This window comes from Sinocyclocheilus grahami, unplaced genomic scaffold, assembly GCF_001515645.1.
Source record: "Sinocyclocheilus grahami isolate Dianchi unplaced genomic scaffold, SAMN03320097.WGS_v1.1 scaffold230.1, whole genome shotgun sequence".
Taxonomy (NCBI): Eukaryota; Metazoa; Chordata; class Actinopteri; order Cypriniformes; family Cyprinidae; genus Sinocyclocheilus; species Sinocyclocheilus grahami.
Window position 1 is genome coordinate 1852094 of NW_015505409.1, and position 18945 is coordinate 1871038.

The following is an 18945-nucleotide window of genomic DNA, read 5'->3' on the forward strand; positions in this document are numbered from 1 at the left end:
TATATACATATACAAATGATTACATCACTCCCACTGGCTCCCTGTCACTGTTCGAGTGGATATTAATTTGCATGCTTACCTATCAGGCATGGTTTAGCCGCTCAATATTTGTCTGATATTTTAACCCCATACATTCCTCAGGCGTGATCTCCGCTCCTCCTCTTTTTTTTTGTGCATGTTTTCTTTTTTATTTCAATGTATTTTTATTATCATACAACTCTCAAAAGAGTTATAAAAATAATAATAATTATTATTATTATTATTATTGAGCGTCTTGTCCAATCATGTAGTTCTACGATCTGAAAACTGTGTTGCTGCTCGAGGGTGTGTAGCAAACATCTGACCAATCACTAAGCACATACTAAGTAAAATCAACCAATCAACATCATCCTTACATGTAGGCCATTTCCGTTTGGCGGAAGTTGACGTTGCTAACGCCAGTGTAAACATTTCTGATCATATCCAGTGTTTATAGCGAGAATAACACTTCATTAACCGGTAATGTGTGTCTGAAACTTTGCATCTTGTTTAATAAAGCGCGTAGCTTGCCGCCAGTTTTAGTGTTTAGTGAACATTTGTCTATAAATGTATGAATAGTGGCATGAAGCGCTGTAGTCACGGACTATCTAAGGTGATATCAGCTGGACAAATACCTTGTTCTACAATATTAGAAGTATTTATCTATTGTGTTAAATATTACAATTATAAAAATACTTCAATGTGACTGTGTTTCGCTACAGCATATAGGCCAGCCATAACGTTAATTATCAAATCCAGGTTTAGGTGGTTTCAAAAATGTGACTGTGTTTGATCATACCTACATCTGCTCTCATCTTCAGACTGAGTCAGCACGAGACATGGCTGTAAATGTGGTTCCAAATCACTTGATTTAAGACTATTTCATAAACTCTCCCAAGAGCCAGCTGGCTCAAATTAGACTGGAGAAAATGACAAGAAGCCTGATTTAACATGTGAATGCTTGGCCTTCTTTCATACCTTTCACACTGGTTTTCAGATAGTGTCTTGCAAGCATGTTGGGCACGTGTCCTGTGGAGTCTGGATCGTGTGAGTGATGGCAGCCTGCAGCGGCCCTCTGCTCTGGGGCTGGGGATCAGTTCTGTGCGGCCTGCTGGGGTCTGTATTTGTTCTGCTGCTGCCTTTAGCAGGAATAGAGGAGCGATGCTGTGCCACACTGAAGGGTTTTGCTCTTCTGCGCTGCCAGCTGTGGGGGGGTGTGCAGCGACCTGTGGTGCACACCACCAGCCTGACGGTCCCTTTCACTGCACTAGACCTCCTGCCACAGAAAGTCAAGCCCAGTAAAGGTACAGTACAGTTGAAGCTGCTGCTGACTTTGTGTTGATGAGCAGCTTGAGTGTCTTCAATCAAAATTGGCTGTTTACTTTCTAAAGTACATTTTTGGATGCATGTTAGTCTAAATTAAGTATGTTAAGACTTCATAATCTTATATCTTAATCTTATCCTCCTGGGATCCAGACGTAGAATTTTGTCATCTGTAGAGGATGCTATATTTTAGCAAGTTTCTCTGAGACCATACATGCCATATGGATGTACGGTAAAGAGCATATTCAGGGGGTTTTCAGAGATACCAAACAATTGGAAGTTTAACCATGACAGCTCCTCCATATATTGACTCTGACTAAATTCAGCACACTTGTGGAAATATGATATTTTGTAATTATCATTTAAATCAGACTAATTACAACTTTAGTGCGGTTTCAAAGCAGAATATGTTTTGTCTGTTTTGAGACATGCATCATTTTCATACATGTCCACTGTAGTCCCATTTTAGGGAGACACAATAAGTAAATCGGGCAAGAAACTATCTATCCATATCCTATATATATATATATAGTCAAGTCAAGTTTATTTGTACAGCACCTTTCACGATACAAATCATTGCAAAGCATCTTTACAGCAAGTTAAGTTTCTACAATATTTAGTGGTAGCTTATCAGTGGTGACTGTCAGTTAATGTACATATGGCAGAAATGTACGGAAAAATCAATTTAAGATGTAATAAAACAGACGATGAACACTATTAACAGCAATTATTATGATGCAATCAAACTTATAGCTAGATGTGGTAGATATATTTTTTTTTTTATTCTATATATTTTACATATTTTATATAATTATAATATTTTTCTTAAATATGTACATGTATGTGTGTATTTATATATACATCAAATATATAATATAATATAAAATATATATTTCAAATTAAATTTGACATTTTTTTCAGCTAATTTTATTTCAGCTTTATTTCAATGAGCAAAAACAGTTTTTAATAATTTTACTTAACAATAACACTTCTGAAAATGCTTTTTATTTTTTATGGTTCAGTCCATTCTCAATGAATCAAGTCCCTCCCTCTTATTTTTCTTGATGAATTTTCTGTTTTAGTTTTGTTACGGGTTTTTGTTAAATGTGAGCCAAAATCATCACAATTAAAAGAACCAAAGACTTAAACTACTTCAGTCTGTGTGCATTGAATTTATTTAATACACGAGTTTCACAATTTGAGTTGAATTACTGAAATAAATGAACTTTTCCACTACATTCTAATTTATTGAGATGCACCTGTATGTTCAATATTTACATTTTAAAAGTTTTACAAATGGCATTTCTTTTTAAAATGTATTTGTTTCAAACCTAATATTAATCTCATTCACCTCTGTGGACACAAGTTCATTGCAATCAGGTTTACAGACTGGGACATTTAGATTAAACAGATAAAACTGAAAAATAACTGAAACGTACTTTGAAGTGTTAAAGTCTATTGATTATACATCTCTCCGCTGGAATGTCATACTGTGAAGCGCTGACCATCGGTTTGTTTACAGAGACTCAGCTGGAGGCAAAGGCGGCTCTCCAGCAGGCTTTGGAGATGAGGAAAAATGGCAAGAGGGAGAAAGCTCATAAGCTGCTCGTCCACGCGCTCAACATGAACCCGGAGTTTGTGGAGGCGCTCACTGAATTAGGAACCATACTGGAGGAGGAAAAAGACGTCGTCCAAGCGGACCACCTGTACACCAAGGCCCTCGCCATCTCGCCCTGCAATGAGAAGGCTCTGGTGAGCAGGGATCGCACGCTCCCGTTAGTAGAGGAAATAGATCAGCGCCACTTTGGAATCATCGATGGAAAGGTGCAACGTCTCATGTCCATACCCAAAGGCAACTCTGCTCTGCGCCGAGTCATGGAGGAGACCTACTACCATCATATTTACCACACCGTAGCTATTGAAGGCAACACGCTCACGCTGTCCGAGATTCGCCACATTATTGAGACCAGATACGCCGTTCCAGGAAAGAGTCTTCAAGAACAGAACGAGGCAATTGGCGTCGACGTGGCCATGAAGTACATCAACACCACACTTCTGTCCCGCGCTGGAGCGATCAGTGTAAATGACATCCTAGAGATACACCGACGGGTCCTAGGCTATGCCGATCCCGTCGAAGCCGGCCGATTACGTGCCAGCCAGGTGTTCGTGGGCCATCACATCCCACCGCATCCGCGGGACTTGGACAAGCACATGCAGGAGCTGGTGCAGTGGTTGAACTCGGAGGAAGCGCTGCATCTCCACCCGGTGGAGTTGGCAGCTCTCGCGCACTATAAACTGGTTTACGTTCATCCGTTCGTGGACGGGAACGGACGGACGTCTCGCCTGCTCATGAATTTAATCCTAATGCAAGCTAGTTATCCGCCGATCACCATTCGGAAAGAGCAGAGGGTGGAGTATTACACCGCCCTTGATACTGCCAACGAGGGCGACGTAAGGCCCTTTATTCGCTTTATCGCGAAATGCACTGAAATTACACTTGATACGCTACTGATAGCCACAAGTGAGCATGCAGTGGGGCTCCCCGGGGCTAGTCATCACGCCTGTCCTGACTGTAAACACACCATACCTGTGCATAGCTGATAGATGTATATTGGCAAGTGGAAAAAGATTGCATGTGGCGTAAATTGAAGTGCCATATCAGCCTCTGTACCGACCTTCTACTGCTATCATGGGACCTACATGGATAAACTGTTGATCCATTTCAAGTCTGTGCATTTACTGTGTAGCTTTATTTGTTACAAATCTTTTCTTGACTAATGTCCACATTTTAGCCTCTACTTTGTCGGTTTTAAATTTGAAATGAAAGAAAAGCTCCTCTTATTCACTGCTACATCCTTCTGCATGTGAGTTAATGATAATGTTGCATAAATGAACTGCTGTCTGCTGGGAACAATATTCATACTCATATTTTTGTGGATTTTTTTTCTAGTCTCAAAATGCAAGCTCGAGTTAATCTCTTTTGAGGTTTGCTTGGAAAAAGGACAGGTCTGTTAAATGTGAAAGATTGCAGTTCTTTAGTGATGTTTTTCAGATGCTTTACTAGCTGAAGTGCATTTTGTGACTGGCTTGTTACATTTGTCACTTACAAGCTGGCAGGTTACAGCAAAAAAAGATGTTCAAAAATGAACGTCTGCCAAAGCCAGTTTGAGCAATAGTTAACCTTTAACATTACTTAGAATATAATCTGATTTTTTAAAGTTGTTTAAAAAAAATCATTTATTTTGAGATGGTACTCGTCTATTTTCATATGAAAATGATTGTTCCATGATTCTGATGTATGATGCAAGGAATATTATAATTACCCACAGCTGTTCAAAATGTTAAGGAAGATGTATTATTGATTGTAGAAATATTGTTGAAAAGTTGCATTAATAATAATGATTTTGAGTTTGCCATTATTTTCAAGCACTTTAATCTATTTAAACATAGCTTTAATTTATTTACTACTCGTAAAAGCCATTTTATTATTGTGTGTAATAAATTGTTGTGCAACTTCTCATTTCCTTGTAGTATTTGGTGGATTTGTCTTATCTTTTCACATAGGATAATGGCACTGTTGTGAAACATTGAAAATGTCAGCTGTACCCTTGACAAAAGATCAAAACAAAATGAGAAAATATCACAAATGAGCACGTTGTATTTGACAACCACATACATTTAATTGCTTCATTAAACAATTTAGGCTTTAATAAAAAGGAAAAATAAAACAGTATGACTACACATAATTTGAGCAACACGGGAAATACAACAGAAACATTATTAGAAATAATTATAAGAGTGCCTAAAGATGACACTGACAGTGGTAAATAAAAATGGCCAATCTATAATCAAATAATTGATACAATAAACCAAATTAAGAAAAGAAAGTGCACAATTTACCACATGTATACCATGTTTTCATTATTTTTAATATTGAACAAGACGTCGCAACAGCACGTTTTTTAAATTTTTTTCTCAATCACTACTTTAGGCCACTGTGGTGATCAAACACAAATATATAGCTACTTTTCTTTTTTTTAGTTCAAAATATACAAATGCTTTACAAAACTATGGCCAACCATTGAGGGGTGTGCATGAGAATCAAACACAATGAAAAGAACACGGGAGGGAACTGTCTAGTGTATGACACTGCAGTTAAAAAAAATAGATCAGCTTAACATTTAATAGTGGATGAAATACACAAGTCCATCATAGCCATTAAATAATACTAATATCCAGGACATTTTACATGATATATGTTGTGTATATATATATATATATACACACACACAATACAGTATACGATGGGTTCACAATCAGGTGAACTCGTAGTGGAAGGTTCTAGCGATATACAGCTGCATAGATTCTTCAACTTCCGGGAAGGACCCAATCGGTTCTAAAGCAGCAACTGTGCTCCTCAGCCAGCCCTCGACTCACATATCACCGCAAACACATGTGGAATCTAAGGCTCTAGATTAGCTACAACTGGAGTTCTAGACTGAAGGTTGAATTGAATCTGGCTGTGGAGCACAAGCTTTAATCTTCAGACCATTATTGTGCACACAAGGTAAGGCAGGTTTACAAGCTGTGTCAGCAATTAAACAAGATTCAAAGGGCAGCGCTTGGAGAACATACAAAATGCCTGGCAAAACTAGAATCTACTCATTTCCAGGGCAGGACAGTGTACAGCTTTTAATTAAAGCGCTGCAGTGTAATAAACATATACACACACACAATACAGTATACGATGGGTTCACAATCAGGTGAACTCGTAGTGGAAGGTTCTAGCGATATACAGCTGCATAGATTCTTCAACTTCCGGGAAGGACCCAATCGGTTCTAAAGCAGCAACTGTGCTCCTCAGCCAGCCCTCGACTCACATATCACCGCAAACACATGTGGAATCTAAGGCTCTAGATTAGCTACAACTGGAGTTCTAGACTGAAGGTTGAATTGAATCTGGCTGTGGAGCACAAGCTTTAATCTTCAGACCATTATTGTGCACACAAGGTAAGGCAGGTTTACAAGCTGTGTCAGCAATTAAACAAGATTCAAAGGGCAGCGCTTGGAGAACATACAAAATGCCTGGCAAAACTAGAATCTACTCATTTCCAGGGCAGGACAGTGTACAGCTTTTAATTAAAGCGCTGCAGTGTAATAAACACAAAAGTCGAAATTCTTAGTCACAGATGTATGCAAAGATCATCTATTACTCCATTAGTCTTCATTTATGAAGACAGTTTATTTATTAGTTGTAAATCTACACATGCAAGACTGTTTCAAATGGTTGTGGTACTGCAAATAAATTATTTATACAACATGCAGTTCAGAGAATATGTAAAATAAAGGTTTTGATCTTTATTTTTGTTGTTGTTGCCTTTGACAAGGCAGAGGTGCAGGACGCATCTACATTTCAGCTGCCCCAAAAGGGACCTACTGAGAAATGAAGCCGAGTTGAAACCTATTTATAATACATCATCTATCTTCATATTAAATGTTCTTGCATATACCTTTTAAAACAACGATCATCACATTGTTTGTTTTAACATCCTGTTAAAAAAATACTCGCTGACAAAATCTGAAATCTGCCCCACAAATCCCGTTCGTTATTACTAAGAAATAAAGAAAACAATACAGCTGGCATCTCCATGGTTGAGGCGTTAAAATAGTTTTCCTATATATCGGGAGTGGTCATGTATTTACAGAAAGTAAGCTAAATTAAAACGCTGTTTCTCCACCGGACTTCGTAAGGACACAGCATGGCTTTCTGTCAGAAGGCAGGTAATTCTTCTCGTGTTCTCTGAATATAGTTTCACTTTTTGAGGAGCATCCTGGCAAAGTCCTCGTTGGACAGAGACTTGGTTTGCGTGTCCAGGCTTGCGGTTCCAGGTCCTCCGTGCACTCCATCTGTCACTGTGGCGTGTGGTGCAGAAATGGTCCCGTTCTCTGCTTTGGCATCTGGATCACTCTGCCGGTACAGAGAGCGTGGCAGCAGAGAGATCTGAGTGCGTCCTTTTCCTCTTCTGAAAAAAAAGAAATGAAAATGTGTAAAGAGAAAGAACTGATGTTTTTTAGCAACCAAGAACTATGGAAAAAAAATACAGGACTAAACAATTTAGTATTTAATTTAATTTAAATATTATTATTAACATAACATTAAACAAATAAATATTTATGAAAGCTGTAAAAACTATTGTATATCTGATAAATCAATTGCAACTTAAGAACTAGACTTTTTTGCTTTATTGTACAAAAATGTAACATTAAATAATATTAAACTGAAAAACATATAATACTATTTCACAGTAAAATAAACTGAATATCTAATAAACATAATAGTAATTTTATTTTATAGTATAATAGTAAAATTATAATATTAATACTTAACTCCTCATTTCTTTATTTTCAAAACTCAAGCTTTCATTTTGGCGCAAAACCGTGGGAAGCCCTTGAAGTTTCAGGTTTATAAATCTCATTACAATTCTGGTGTAACGGCTGGTGCATGTTGTTTTCCCAATGCACGTTATAATCGACCCAAACTCACAACAAACACAGAAATGAGTTTGTGTGGAGCAGCATTTACTGCAAACCAAGCCACACTGAGACACTGAATATACCACATCCTGAGCTTCATTCACACAGCATGTATATTTATCTCATTAAATTGCAGCCTTTGATAAGCCGTATTGCAATTTATATTTTATTTTAATTAATCCTTTAGCCCTTAAATTTATAGTAAGGGGCAGCTGAAACCTCTTTTACATTCCCAAATCGAATATTAGAGCAAATTTCGACAATAAATTCCTTTCCTCTGGAGACATGGCATCGCATCGCATCCAAGACCACACATTTTCACACCATAATTACTGACATCCACATAGCAGTAATTCAACACATGACCAGCTAACCTGGCGTATCATGTACTTACGCTCCCTGAGGTTGCCTCATCATCGCTGCCCCCAGGATTCGACTAGGCGCTGCTTTATCTTCCATCTTCCTGCTCGGGGGGTTGCTAATGGCAACAGAGAGTGTGAAGTTTTCCAACATGGTGCCGTCCATCTTCAGCACAGCCTGCGAGGCCTGCGCTTCGTTCTCATATTCCACATACGCCAAACCCTACAGAGCACACACGCATTAATGTGAACACTCGACAATATACAAAATAGGAATATTGGTTCAACTTTTGGACATGTAATGCATCTAGAGGAATATGAATATTATATGAAAAAATTAGCTTGGAGATGACTATACATACAGGGTTTCAGCAGGTTTTATAAAGTCAATATGTTCTTCTCTAAATGTAAACATCTAGCGAGCAGACAATGAGTTGTATTAGCAACACTTCCAAGGTTTGAAACTTCCAAATAATTCTCCATTACCATTTAATTCACTTAAAAAAAAAAAAAAAGTCTTGAATTGCTTTTACTGTTCTTTCTGATCTCACTGCAGAAAATGTGCTGTTCTTCCTCATTAGTTTTGTCTGGTTTTCCACTGCAAATATCTCAAATATTCTTAAGTCAAAATACATTTACTTGAGAAATTAAATGACACAATAAGTCTTGATTTATGAGAAATTCGTAAAAAAAATTAAATGAGTTCATGATTAAAACGAGAACAAAAATCTTCCATTGGGCTCAGAAAAATCGACTTAATTCAACTGGAAAACAAGTTTTTATACCCTATTGACAGATCTTTATTATGGTTTTAAGTATTAACTAAATTTTGTTCAGTTTCTCAGAAAACAAGACTTATATCTTCATTTTGCAGCTCAAAAGAATGTATCTTGATTTAAGGATGTTAGATATTTGAACTGGACAAAATACTGAAGATGACAAAAATACTGAGAAAGATATTCATTTTTGGCTGTGCATACAACACTTAATGCCATGACTATTTCTGAACTTATTTAAGACCTTCATTTGTGGAAGGGTGAATTAAGACCAGCAAAAATTACAGTCCTTTCAAAAGTAGAGAATCATTATGATTTTAAAAAGTCTCTTATTTGTCACTTAAAAAGTCTCTTATGCTCACCAAGGCTGCATTTATTATCAGAAATATACAGTAAAAACTGTAATATTGCAAAATATTATAATTTGAAATAAAAAATTTAAATATATTGAAATAGAAAATAGTTATTTATTCCTGTGGTGACAAAGCTCAATTTTAAACATCATTACTACAGTTTTCAGTTTCACGTGATCTTTCAGAAATCATGCTAATATGCTGATTTGCTGCTCAATTATTAGTTGTGCTCGCTTATTAATAATGGTTATTATTATTATTATTACTACTACCAGTTTTAACAGTTTTTGAAGCTTAATATTTTGTTGAAACATTTCAGGATTCTTTGAACAAAGTAAAAAAAAAAGATTTATTTGAAATAGAATCCTTTGTAAAATTATCAACTTTTTACAGTAACTTTTGATCAAATGTAATTGTAATGGACTGTATACATTTATTTTATATATGCACTATATTCTGCAGGATACTGGGACAGTCTTAATGTATATTTAGATTAGGCCTACCACACACCTTGGGTTTGCCGGAGCGGTTGGTGATAAGCCGGATGGCTTTCACTGTGCCGTGCTGTTTACAGAGATCCTCCAGTGTCTCTTTAGTGCAGGAGTACGGCAGGCCCGAGATAAAGATCTTGTGCTGCTCCACTGCTGTTTTGTACTTAAAAACCTAAGACACATTATACAAATGATTCACATTTTAAAAATGATAACCAATAAGAAATGTACTACAAATTGTTCACTTGAACATCAAGAAACACTATATCACAAATTGAGTACTATACATTCTAGATACCTTGAAGTCAGGATTCTTATTCTTGTCCACACAAGGAGACACATATATGGGCCGCCCATCCACCTCCTGCCTGTCCAGTTTCAGTGCCTCGGCTACAGCCAGTCTGTCCTCAAACTGCACATAGCAATAGCCTCTAAACGCACCTTTCACTGTAAACACGGGCCGCACCTGTTGTACAGTCCCACAACCCTGAAAAAATGTTCGCAGCTTGCCCTCTGGGTCTTCCAGATTAAAAGCCAAGTTACTGACAAATACACTATCTTCATCTTTGCGCTGCTCCTTTGACATGTCCTGGGGTTGTCGCGGGGCTTCAGACAGTCCCTGTTGGTTCTTATGGAAACCGGGTGGCTCAGATTTACGTGGTGGTGGAGCTCGGCGGCCGAAAAGCCCACTTTCTGTCTCCATGAGCTCCTCTGTGGCTGTGCTACCAAAGCCTTCCTCCCCTCGAAGCCTCTTGGACGGCAGCTCTGCACACAATTGATATGTCAGTACAGCTGAAGTCTAAACCAAACTTGTTTGGAAATTACTTCCAATTTCTCTAAAATCAGATTTTTTTTTTAACACAACTAACAGAATTATGCAACTTCATCCATACCTTCATCCTCTCCCCATTCCTCCTCATACTCATCTTCAGCTTTCCGTTTATCCCCAGTTCTGTTTGCTTTCTGGCTCTTCTTTTGGGCTTTTTTATCTGCCTTGGCTTTTCTCCTGTGCTCGGCTTTCTCCTCCTCTTGTCTGGTTAGGAGAGCCTCTTTTTCAGCCACCTGCAGAAACAGCATTTAAACGGCTCAAAAACCGCATCAAAAGGACATTTCCACATGGCAAGCTTCAAGACAAGCATGATAGATACAGTGCACAGCATAAATGAGTACACCCCCTCTGAAACTTAAATTCAGCAATTACTCTTTGCTTAGAAGACATGTTTTGGTTTTTTAGAGATATAATACTCCAGCAAGTCTGCTTGATCAGTTACCAAAGAAGAATGTTAAAATTATTCAAGAAAATACGATTTTCTTATTAAAGTGATAAAATGTTGTTGCAAAATGAGTACACCCTCCTGAAATTTACTAAATAAAAAAATAAAAAAATAAATAAAATTCTGGTGTAAGGTTAAGGCAAGTATTGATCAACAGGTAAGTATGTTGAACCAAAACTGTAAAAAGGTAAGTAATTTCTTGATAATTAAGTATTATGTGGCCCATTAAATCATACTCAGACTTAATGCTGACAACAATGAAACCACCTGAGAGAGAACTGTCAGGCGATTTATTTCTTAGCATAAAAGAGGACAATGGTACAAGCGGAATATCAAATTATTGTTTTAAGTGTGAAAATATAGCCAAAGTTACACAGAAATCCAAAAACAATGGTCTTGTGAAAAGGCCCCTGAAATAATCAGGTCTTCACTTTAAGCTTTCATTTAGTGATGAGTGAGTTTTTGCTAGAAAAAGAGCAGGACAAACACTGTGAAAGTGTCTCAGAGCCGGCAAAAGCTGTGAAAAGAGTGACACTTTATCTCACAGAGTAAGATGCAGCATGCAGAAGTGACATGCATGGTTGTTTATCCACACCAGAACTACCGAATGTAGCCAAAGCACAATAAAATCATTTAGCTTTTTCCAAGGTCCATATTTACAAAATATAGACTTCTGGGAATCCATACTCTGGTCTCATGAGACCAATTCAATCATTTCGGATCTAACTGCATCCAAAATGTTCTGGTGTTGCTAGAGGAGGAGTACAGAGAAGTGCCTGGTTCCCACAGTGGCATTCAGTGGTAGTAAAGCTCTACTATAGGGATGTATGAGTGCTGAATGTGTGAGGGAGTTGTGCTTTATCAACACTGTCATGAATTCACACACTCATGAATTCACACACCACCTGTGTATGTAATACAAAAACCTGAAACTGAAGATGTTACCCTCTTCTCATTCCCTGCATTGTTGGGCTTTTTTTTTTTAAAAACATGACAATGAAGATATTCATTCTCCTGAGTTTAAAATCCTTTAGTGGACATGTATTTCACTCAATCTTAACACTCTTGAGCTGCTGTGAGAGATTCTGTAGAGACGAGCTGAGCAACACTCCCCATTAAAGACCAGGGCATTTAAGGAGGTCGTCCTCCAGGAGTTAAACAGCACAGATGTGAAAATTTGTCATGAACTTGTACACTCAGTGCCAAGAAGTGTCAGAGCAGTATACTTAAGAGTTATGGAGGACATATTAAGTTCTAGAATATTACACTTGGTTGAATTAAATCTAGGTTGTACTCAATTCTGCAATCCTTAATTTAAACAAAAAGTTTCTTATTTTACAGATATTAATGGCAGGTATTTCTCTGTTTTTATTAAGAATATGTTTAATAAATTTCCATTTTGCCATCTTTCTATGAATTATATTAGTGATCATTAAGAAAATGCATCTTTTATATTTAATCAGAGGGGGTGTACTCATTTATGCTGTGCACTGTATATCTGCTCGCTTGTCACTACATTACTTCTGAAAAAAAGGACATATATAAAAATGAAATGCTTGCCAGGTATGCGGAAAATCCCATAAAGACTAGTTAGGACTTACTCTTGCTCTCTGCTCATTGACTCTGTTGAGTTTAGTCTCTGTTTTTTGGACTGCAGCATCCCAGTCTTCCAAAGAGCCTGTGAGAGACAACAACATCCACATAAACCCTACAAATCTGGGCACTCATATAAAACAGAAATCTATATATGCATCAATTAACTCACCCTCCACTCTTTCAAAGTTGAGCAGGACATCACAGACATGCTCAGGGTAGTCTGATGTACACTGTACAGCTCTGTGGAGAGCCTTCCTGCAGTGAGCAGCATCTCCATATGACCTGATCCACAAACATACATACAGAGATAAAACAGCAGCCTTTACCTGCCATTAAAGTTTTAAAGACAATAATATTAAATCAAAATAAGCTCAACCCCTAACTTATTATAAATACAAATTATTCTGAAGAGAACAAATGCAACAAGTGCTGGCAAAATGAGTCCGAATGTGTAACATTATATTAGATCTGTGCATTACAGTAGTTCGATTTTATAAACGTTCTCAAAATTGACTTGCTGACTCTATAGACTTTAAGCAGGTGTAGGTTAGTCTTCTTCGGTCGATTCCCACAAATCATCCATCATTTTGAAGGTTCGTTTTGCCAGCACAGGCAAAATCGAATGCGATTTTCATGCTCATCTCGTCAGTAAAGCCGGTTCTGTGATTAGCAGTAAATCTCCAGCACGTGCTTTCAGACGAAGTGGCATTTACTACACAGAGCCGTAGTTCACTGACAAGCTACGATTAAATTTTTTGCACAGCCCTAAACCAAAGTCTCACAGTCAAGGGAAAAATTATATTAACTAATATTATTGTACACAACCCCCTTCTGATCCAGTCAAATCCTGATGGATAAACATTATCCCCTACATTACTTCCTGAATATTCTGCTCCGTCAAACGTGTTGCAAAGGCTGTTTTATGTCATCTTTAAAACACAATGGTTCTAAAACTTTTTTGACTCAAAGGTACTCATCGTATAACACAATATTCAAAGGCTCCCCCATTATAGACGAAGATAATTTTGGTATTTCTGATCAGATCCTGGTTGAGAACCACTGCTTGCAGCAATAATACAGTGTCTAAAAATCTAATGGCGCTTTTCCACTGCGTGGTACGACTTGGCTCGGCACAGCTCAGTACGGCACGGCACGGTTTGCGTTTCCACTGCAGTTCAGTACCGCTTTAGAGTGGGCGGGATTATTCACATGTGGTTATAGTTGCGCCGCTTCTAATACCACGACTCCTAAAAAAAAACTTTTTCATTCTGCGTCGCCCCATCAAGCTCTCGCTGAATCCGCTCCTCTGCTATCAACAAGAGGAACGTCTGTTCTTCCACAACAGACAACAAAACCTTTTGGTTGTTAAAAAAAGGTGCGCTTGTTCAAAACAGTTGCGTTCGATCCTTCGCTGACTGTGCTGATTTAAATCTAGTGTTTCTTTTGTGTTTGTGTCGCAAGTTCAGTGACGCAGGTAGTGACTATTCTCTCCGGCCAATCCGTGATCAGCAGAGTTTACACGTCACGTTTTGGTAACGGTACGGTTCACTTGGAACCCCAACCGAGGTGGTACTAAAAAAAGTACCAGGTACTGTACCCAGTGGAAAACCCCCCAAAAGTGAATCGTACCGAGCCGTACCATGCAGTGGAAAAGCGCCATAAGACCACTAGTGAAAATGCTTCCTTTTTGTCCTCAAATGAACACTTTTTTTCTCTCAAATTAAAATGAATTTCAGAGTATTTAATCAATACTTAATGAACTCCTCAAATTTGCATAAAACCTGCTGATCATGTTCTCCAGCATAATTTGAAAATGATCCAAAAAGCATCTTGTGCATCAATGGAAGTGAAAAAACATCTCAACGGATGCACAAACTGATGAAAACGACTGACCTTTCCAGATTGTAATATTCCAGCCACATGTTGGCATATTTCGCATTCCCTTTTGTCATGATGCTGTCCCACAGTTCACGGGCCTTCTGCATGTTCTTACAATGTAAGGCCTGTTTAAAGCAATTAAACACAAGCAGCACTGTAATAACTACGGACAGACTGTAATCAGCAGAACGACATTAGTTAATGGAGGATGGACAGATGCAACAGTATAGTGTTTCCTCACCTCTATCCTTGCCCAGACCTGCATTATTGTGCAGGACAGATCTCCACTTTCACTGAACCCTAAGAAGAGAGATAGTAGTTACATGTGTCTTTTTACTACAAGTGCTCTCATACCTCATAAAAACAGACAAGATACTCACTCTCTTCTACATCCTGTTTCAGGTAGTCAAGGGAGCGTGCAAAAGCTGCCCGCAGCTCGTCCAACTCCCTGCTCCATTCTGCAATAATCAACAAATCCATCAATAATAAATCATCAAATTCACTCATCTGATATCAGCTGTCAAAACTTGAGAACGTAAGAGCATACCAGTAGTAAAACAGAAAAAGAAAAAAAAAAAAAAACATATGCTCTTGCCTTTGCTGAAATCAACACGTCTTCTCAGGTAGCCCAGATTAGATTGCCAGATTTCTACATAATCAGTCGCCTGGATGAACCCTGCGTTCAGGGCCTTTTCAAACACATCTGAAAACAAAGAAATTATAATGCTTGGCAATGTCAAGCTTTGTGTATTAAAATCATTTGTTCCATTCCTGCAAAATGTTTCTGCCATTCATAAACTGATTTAATATTGCTAACAGTTTTTTCATTTCTTTTGATCATTGAACTTGCTTGATTTCTTGACTTTATGACTACTCATACTATATACTCACTGGCCACTTTATTAGGTAAACTTGTTCAACTGCTTAAGGCAAATATCTAAATATTTGGGCCTCTTAGTACCAACTGAGCATTGTTTAAACTCCACAGCCTACCTGAGTACTGTTGCTCACCATGTCCATCTCTATACGACCACACTGTACCCATCTTATGATGGCTACTTCCAGCAGGATAACACAGCATATGTGACAAAGCTCAAATCATCTCAAACTGGTTTCTTGAACATGATAATGGGTTCACTATGCTCAAATGCCATCCACAGTAACCAGATCTCAATCCAAAAGAGCACTTTGGGTAATGGGAGATTTGCATCAAGGATGTGCAGCCAACAAATCTACAGCAAATGTGTGATGCTATGACGTCAATATGAACCCAAATCTCTGAGGAATGTTTCCAGCAACTTGAGTGTATGCCACAACTAGATACTAGCAAGGTATAACAAATAATAGGGATGCACGATATATCGGCCACCATATCGGTATCGGCCCATATCGGCTAATTTTTTCTGTTATCGGTATCGGCAAGTGACCGATGAGCTTTCAAAAATAAATTTAAAGAAATATTGTGATTAGCATAATTAGAATAAGATTTTTGAATTCCCAGATATTGCCTTTCCTTTTGTTTTATTATTTTGAAAGTACCTGTCACTGTCTGATGGTCAGCCCCATGCCTCTCTAGAGCCAAAAGATAGCTCTTCCACAGGCCCATGGTCCAGGGACAGTTCCTGACGGCTCGCTCATGAGCAGATAACACTAGGTCTTTAATTTTCAACTGACGATCCTGGGGTAGAACAGAAAAACAATTATGAGCAAAGTCTCAGAATCATTTGTAAAAAAATTGTAGCAGTCCGAGTAGATGAGTGACCAAGCCTACGTCCACCAAGAGCAGCTATTTGAGTAAAACGCAAAAATTTAATTTAATCACCAGACATTCTGACTGTGGAATACTACTATTTCCAATTTGACAAATGAAAAATAGGGAAAGGTCCTGACATCCTGGTCAAATACTGGTTTGAACAGATCAGAACATCAGAATTATGGACTATGTTTCAGACAGATGCAGAGGAAATGAGAATAACTATAATGCTGTTCTAGAAACATGTCTGCACCCTCAGGTTGCGTGACAGCTGATTTTTCCAAATGTACAGCATGTAAATGTTGTTTTAAGGATTAATTGGGGAAAGAAATCATTATCTTGATTAATCCAAACAGCTGTTTGGAGAAAGATCGTGACAGCTTTTCTTGCTTGTTTACCTACTAAAGGACTATTCATATAAAATGCAAAAATTGCAGATGGCCTATTCACAGCAAAATGTAAACATTTACATCAGTATGAATCGCAAGCAAATTCACAATGGATACAACAAAACAGTATAATAGATATAATATCATGATAATAGCAGCATTAATATCTTTTCACACCAACACAACACATATATATATATATATATTAGTGCCGTCAAACGATTAATCGCATACAAAATAAAAGTTTTTGTTTGCATAATATATGTGTGTTCTGTGTATATTTATTATGTATACAAATACACGTACATACAGTATACAGTGGGGGAAAAAAGTATTTAGTCAGCCACCAATTGTGCAAGTTCCCCCACTTAAAAAGATGAGAGGCCTGTAATTTTCATCATAGGTATACCTCAACTATGAGAGACAAAATGAGAAAAAAAATCCAGAAAATCACATTGTAGGATTTTTAAAGAATTTATTTGCAAATTATGGTGGAAAATAAGTATTTGGTCAATAACAAAATTTCATCTCAATACTTTGTTATATACCCTTTGTTGGCAATGACAGAGGTCAAAAGTTTTCTGTAAGTCTTCACAAGGTTGTCACACACTGTTGCTGGTATTTTGGCCCATTCCTCCATGCAGATCTACTCTAGAGCAGTAATGTTTTGGGGCTATATATATACACACACACACACATAGTGCTTAACAAATATATTACACCACCACCCAACATAAGGTTTGTGCCACAGCTGCCATAAACTAGCAGTATCGGTGATTACCAAAATAATTTTTTTATGTTTCTGTAATGGTTAATCCACACCCGTATGTGTAAGCTCTTTAGTCACAGTAGTGTGTAATGTTTATAATGCTAAGACATAATTATTGTTGGCTTTTATTGGATTAAAAAAATAAATCACACAAGAATTTCCTCAAAAGAAAGTCTTTGGAAACAACTAGAAACTATTTGGAAGTCAAAAACAACAGAGACTGTGGAAAAGTACATAAAAACAATGCCAGCAAGAATGCAAGTTATCATGCAAGTTATCAAGGCTAAAGGTGGGCATACTAAATAAAATCCCATACATTTTTTGGTTATTATGTGTGAATAAAGACTATTTAGTCTTAACTTAAGTTTGTTATTTGCCTAATAAATTACAATACAATTTTTTTTTAAACAAGTTTTTGATTGACAGATTCGTAAAATATTTGTTTTCTCGCTTATGACAGGTGGTCTAATAATTTTGTTAAGCACTATATATATATATATATTATATATTATATATATTAGGGTAAAACAGCCAAGAGTTGTTATTTTTTGTCTTTGGAACAAGCTTCAGGCTATAAATATCAGTCTATACTTATCCAAAGTATAAAGGAATGCCTAATAGCTAAATTGTATTTATAGTTTTTTTTAATCTTTCTAGTAATAAGCTGTAATACAAGACAAACATTTTTCAAACCTGCTTGAGCTTCCTTTTCTTCTATTTTCATATTTGATGTGCTTAATGTATGTGTGCTGATCAATGTTTGTGTGTGAATAAATGTAATTTTTTCATCATATAAAGCGATCGTGTCTCTTCAGAAGACTTGGATTAAACTTGATTAATATGGATTCTTTTACAATCTCTTTATGAACTGTTTGAAGCATCAGTGTTGTAGTGGAATGGACTTTCAATGGAGAGACAGAAATCGAGCCAATGCACATTGGCATGCAATGATTGCATCTAGCTGCCGCTGATCACAGCGTGAGCATAAAAAGGTAGCAGGTGCAACGCATACCAGCTTTTCGCTTCAGAGCCAAGCGATCACATCGTTTTGCTCCTGACTACTCTACTGAGAGAAGAGGATTGAACAAGTTCAGCGCGCTCTTTGGAGCTCTTGGTATTGTCGGTACGGTGCTTCAGCAGTGGTGGTTTCCCGTGTCGAGTGGGTTGCACACATCAGGCTGCACTACCCCCTGTTTGTGTTGCAGGCTGCCATCTATCCTTTGTGCTTCAGCATACTAAAAGAGCATTCACGGGTGCGTCTTTTTAAAGACAACGTTGTCTCGCTACAGACAACGTATCATCCGTGCGTTTCTGGATGCGATCGTTACCTGGCATCGGGTGATGGATATACATAAAACTTTTTGATGAAAGCTTAAAGGGTTGGTTCATTGCGATTTCACTTTTTTTAACGTTAGTTAGTGTATAATGTTGC

At 37.6% G+C, this 18945-nt stretch overlaps 2 protein-coding genes across 6 annotated transcripts in view; one reads left to right on the top strand and one right to left on the bottom strand.

Annotated features, from left to right (window-relative positions):
- The first annotated feature begins 410 nt into the window (after positions 1 to 410).
- ficd (FIC domain protein adenylyltransferase) lies at positions 411 to 4944 on the top strand. Of its 5 annotated transcripts, none has more exons than XM_016288277.1 (3): positions 411 to 503; positions 1016 to 1322; positions 2864 to 4944. In XM_016288277.1, the coding sequence occupies exons 2-3, from the start codon at positions 1073 to 1075 to the stop codon at positions 3940 to 3942; spliced, it is 1329 nt and encodes a 442-aa protein (XP_016143763.1). In that variant the 5' UTR covers positions 411 to 503; positions 1016 to 1072; the 3' UTR covers positions 3943 to 4944. The 5 variants fall into 5 exon arrangements, with proteins under 5 accessions (XP_016143763.1, XP_016143761.1, XP_016143766.1 ...); XM_016288275.1 differs by having other exon boundaries at positions 414 to 498; XM_016288280.1 differs by lacking the exon at positions 411 to 503 and adding an exon at positions 523 to 631.
- A 1113-nt stretch (positions 4945 to 6057) lies between these two features.
- The window catches only part of sart3 (spliceosome associated factor 3, U4/U6 recycling protein), a 32377-nt gene continuing 19489 nt past the window's right edge, over positions 6058 to 18945 (bottom strand). The window contains exons 8-19 of the mRNA XM_016288281.1: positions 16142 to 16280; positions 15198 to 15305; positions 14983 to 15060; positions 14844 to 14902; positions 14618 to 14727; positions 12894 to 13006; positions 12730 to 12806; positions 10748 to 10916; positions 10153 to 10619; positions 9874 to 10026; positions 8270 to 8457; positions 6058 to 7364 (exon numbers count right to left, since the gene is read on the bottom strand). Of these exons, the coding sequence (XP_016143767.1) occupies positions 7154 to 7364; positions 8270 to 8457; positions 9874 to 10026; positions 10153 to 10619; positions 10748 to 10916; positions 12730 to 12806; positions 12894 to 13006; positions 14618 to 14727; positions 14844 to 14902; positions 14983 to 15060; positions 15198 to 15305; positions 16142 to 16280 (1872 nt within the window). The 3' untranslated portion in view covers positions 6058 to 7153. The remainder of the gene's footprint in view (positions 7365 to 8269; positions 8458 to 9873; positions 10027 to 10152; positions 10620 to 10747; positions 10917 to 12729; positions 12807 to 12893; positions 13007 to 14617; positions 14728 to 14843; positions 14903 to 14982; positions 15061 to 15197; positions 15306 to 16141; positions 16281 to 18945) is intronic.

Coding starts and splice junctions, on each gene's coding strand:
- ficd (XM_016288277.1), top strand. CDS start 1,073: ATGGCAGCCTGCAGCGGCCCTCTGCTCTGGGGCTGGGGATCAGTTCTG. Junction 1,323..2,863: donor GAAAGTCAAGCCCAGTAAAG/GTACAGTACAGT, acceptor GTTTGTTTACAG/AGACTCAGCTGGAGGCAAAG.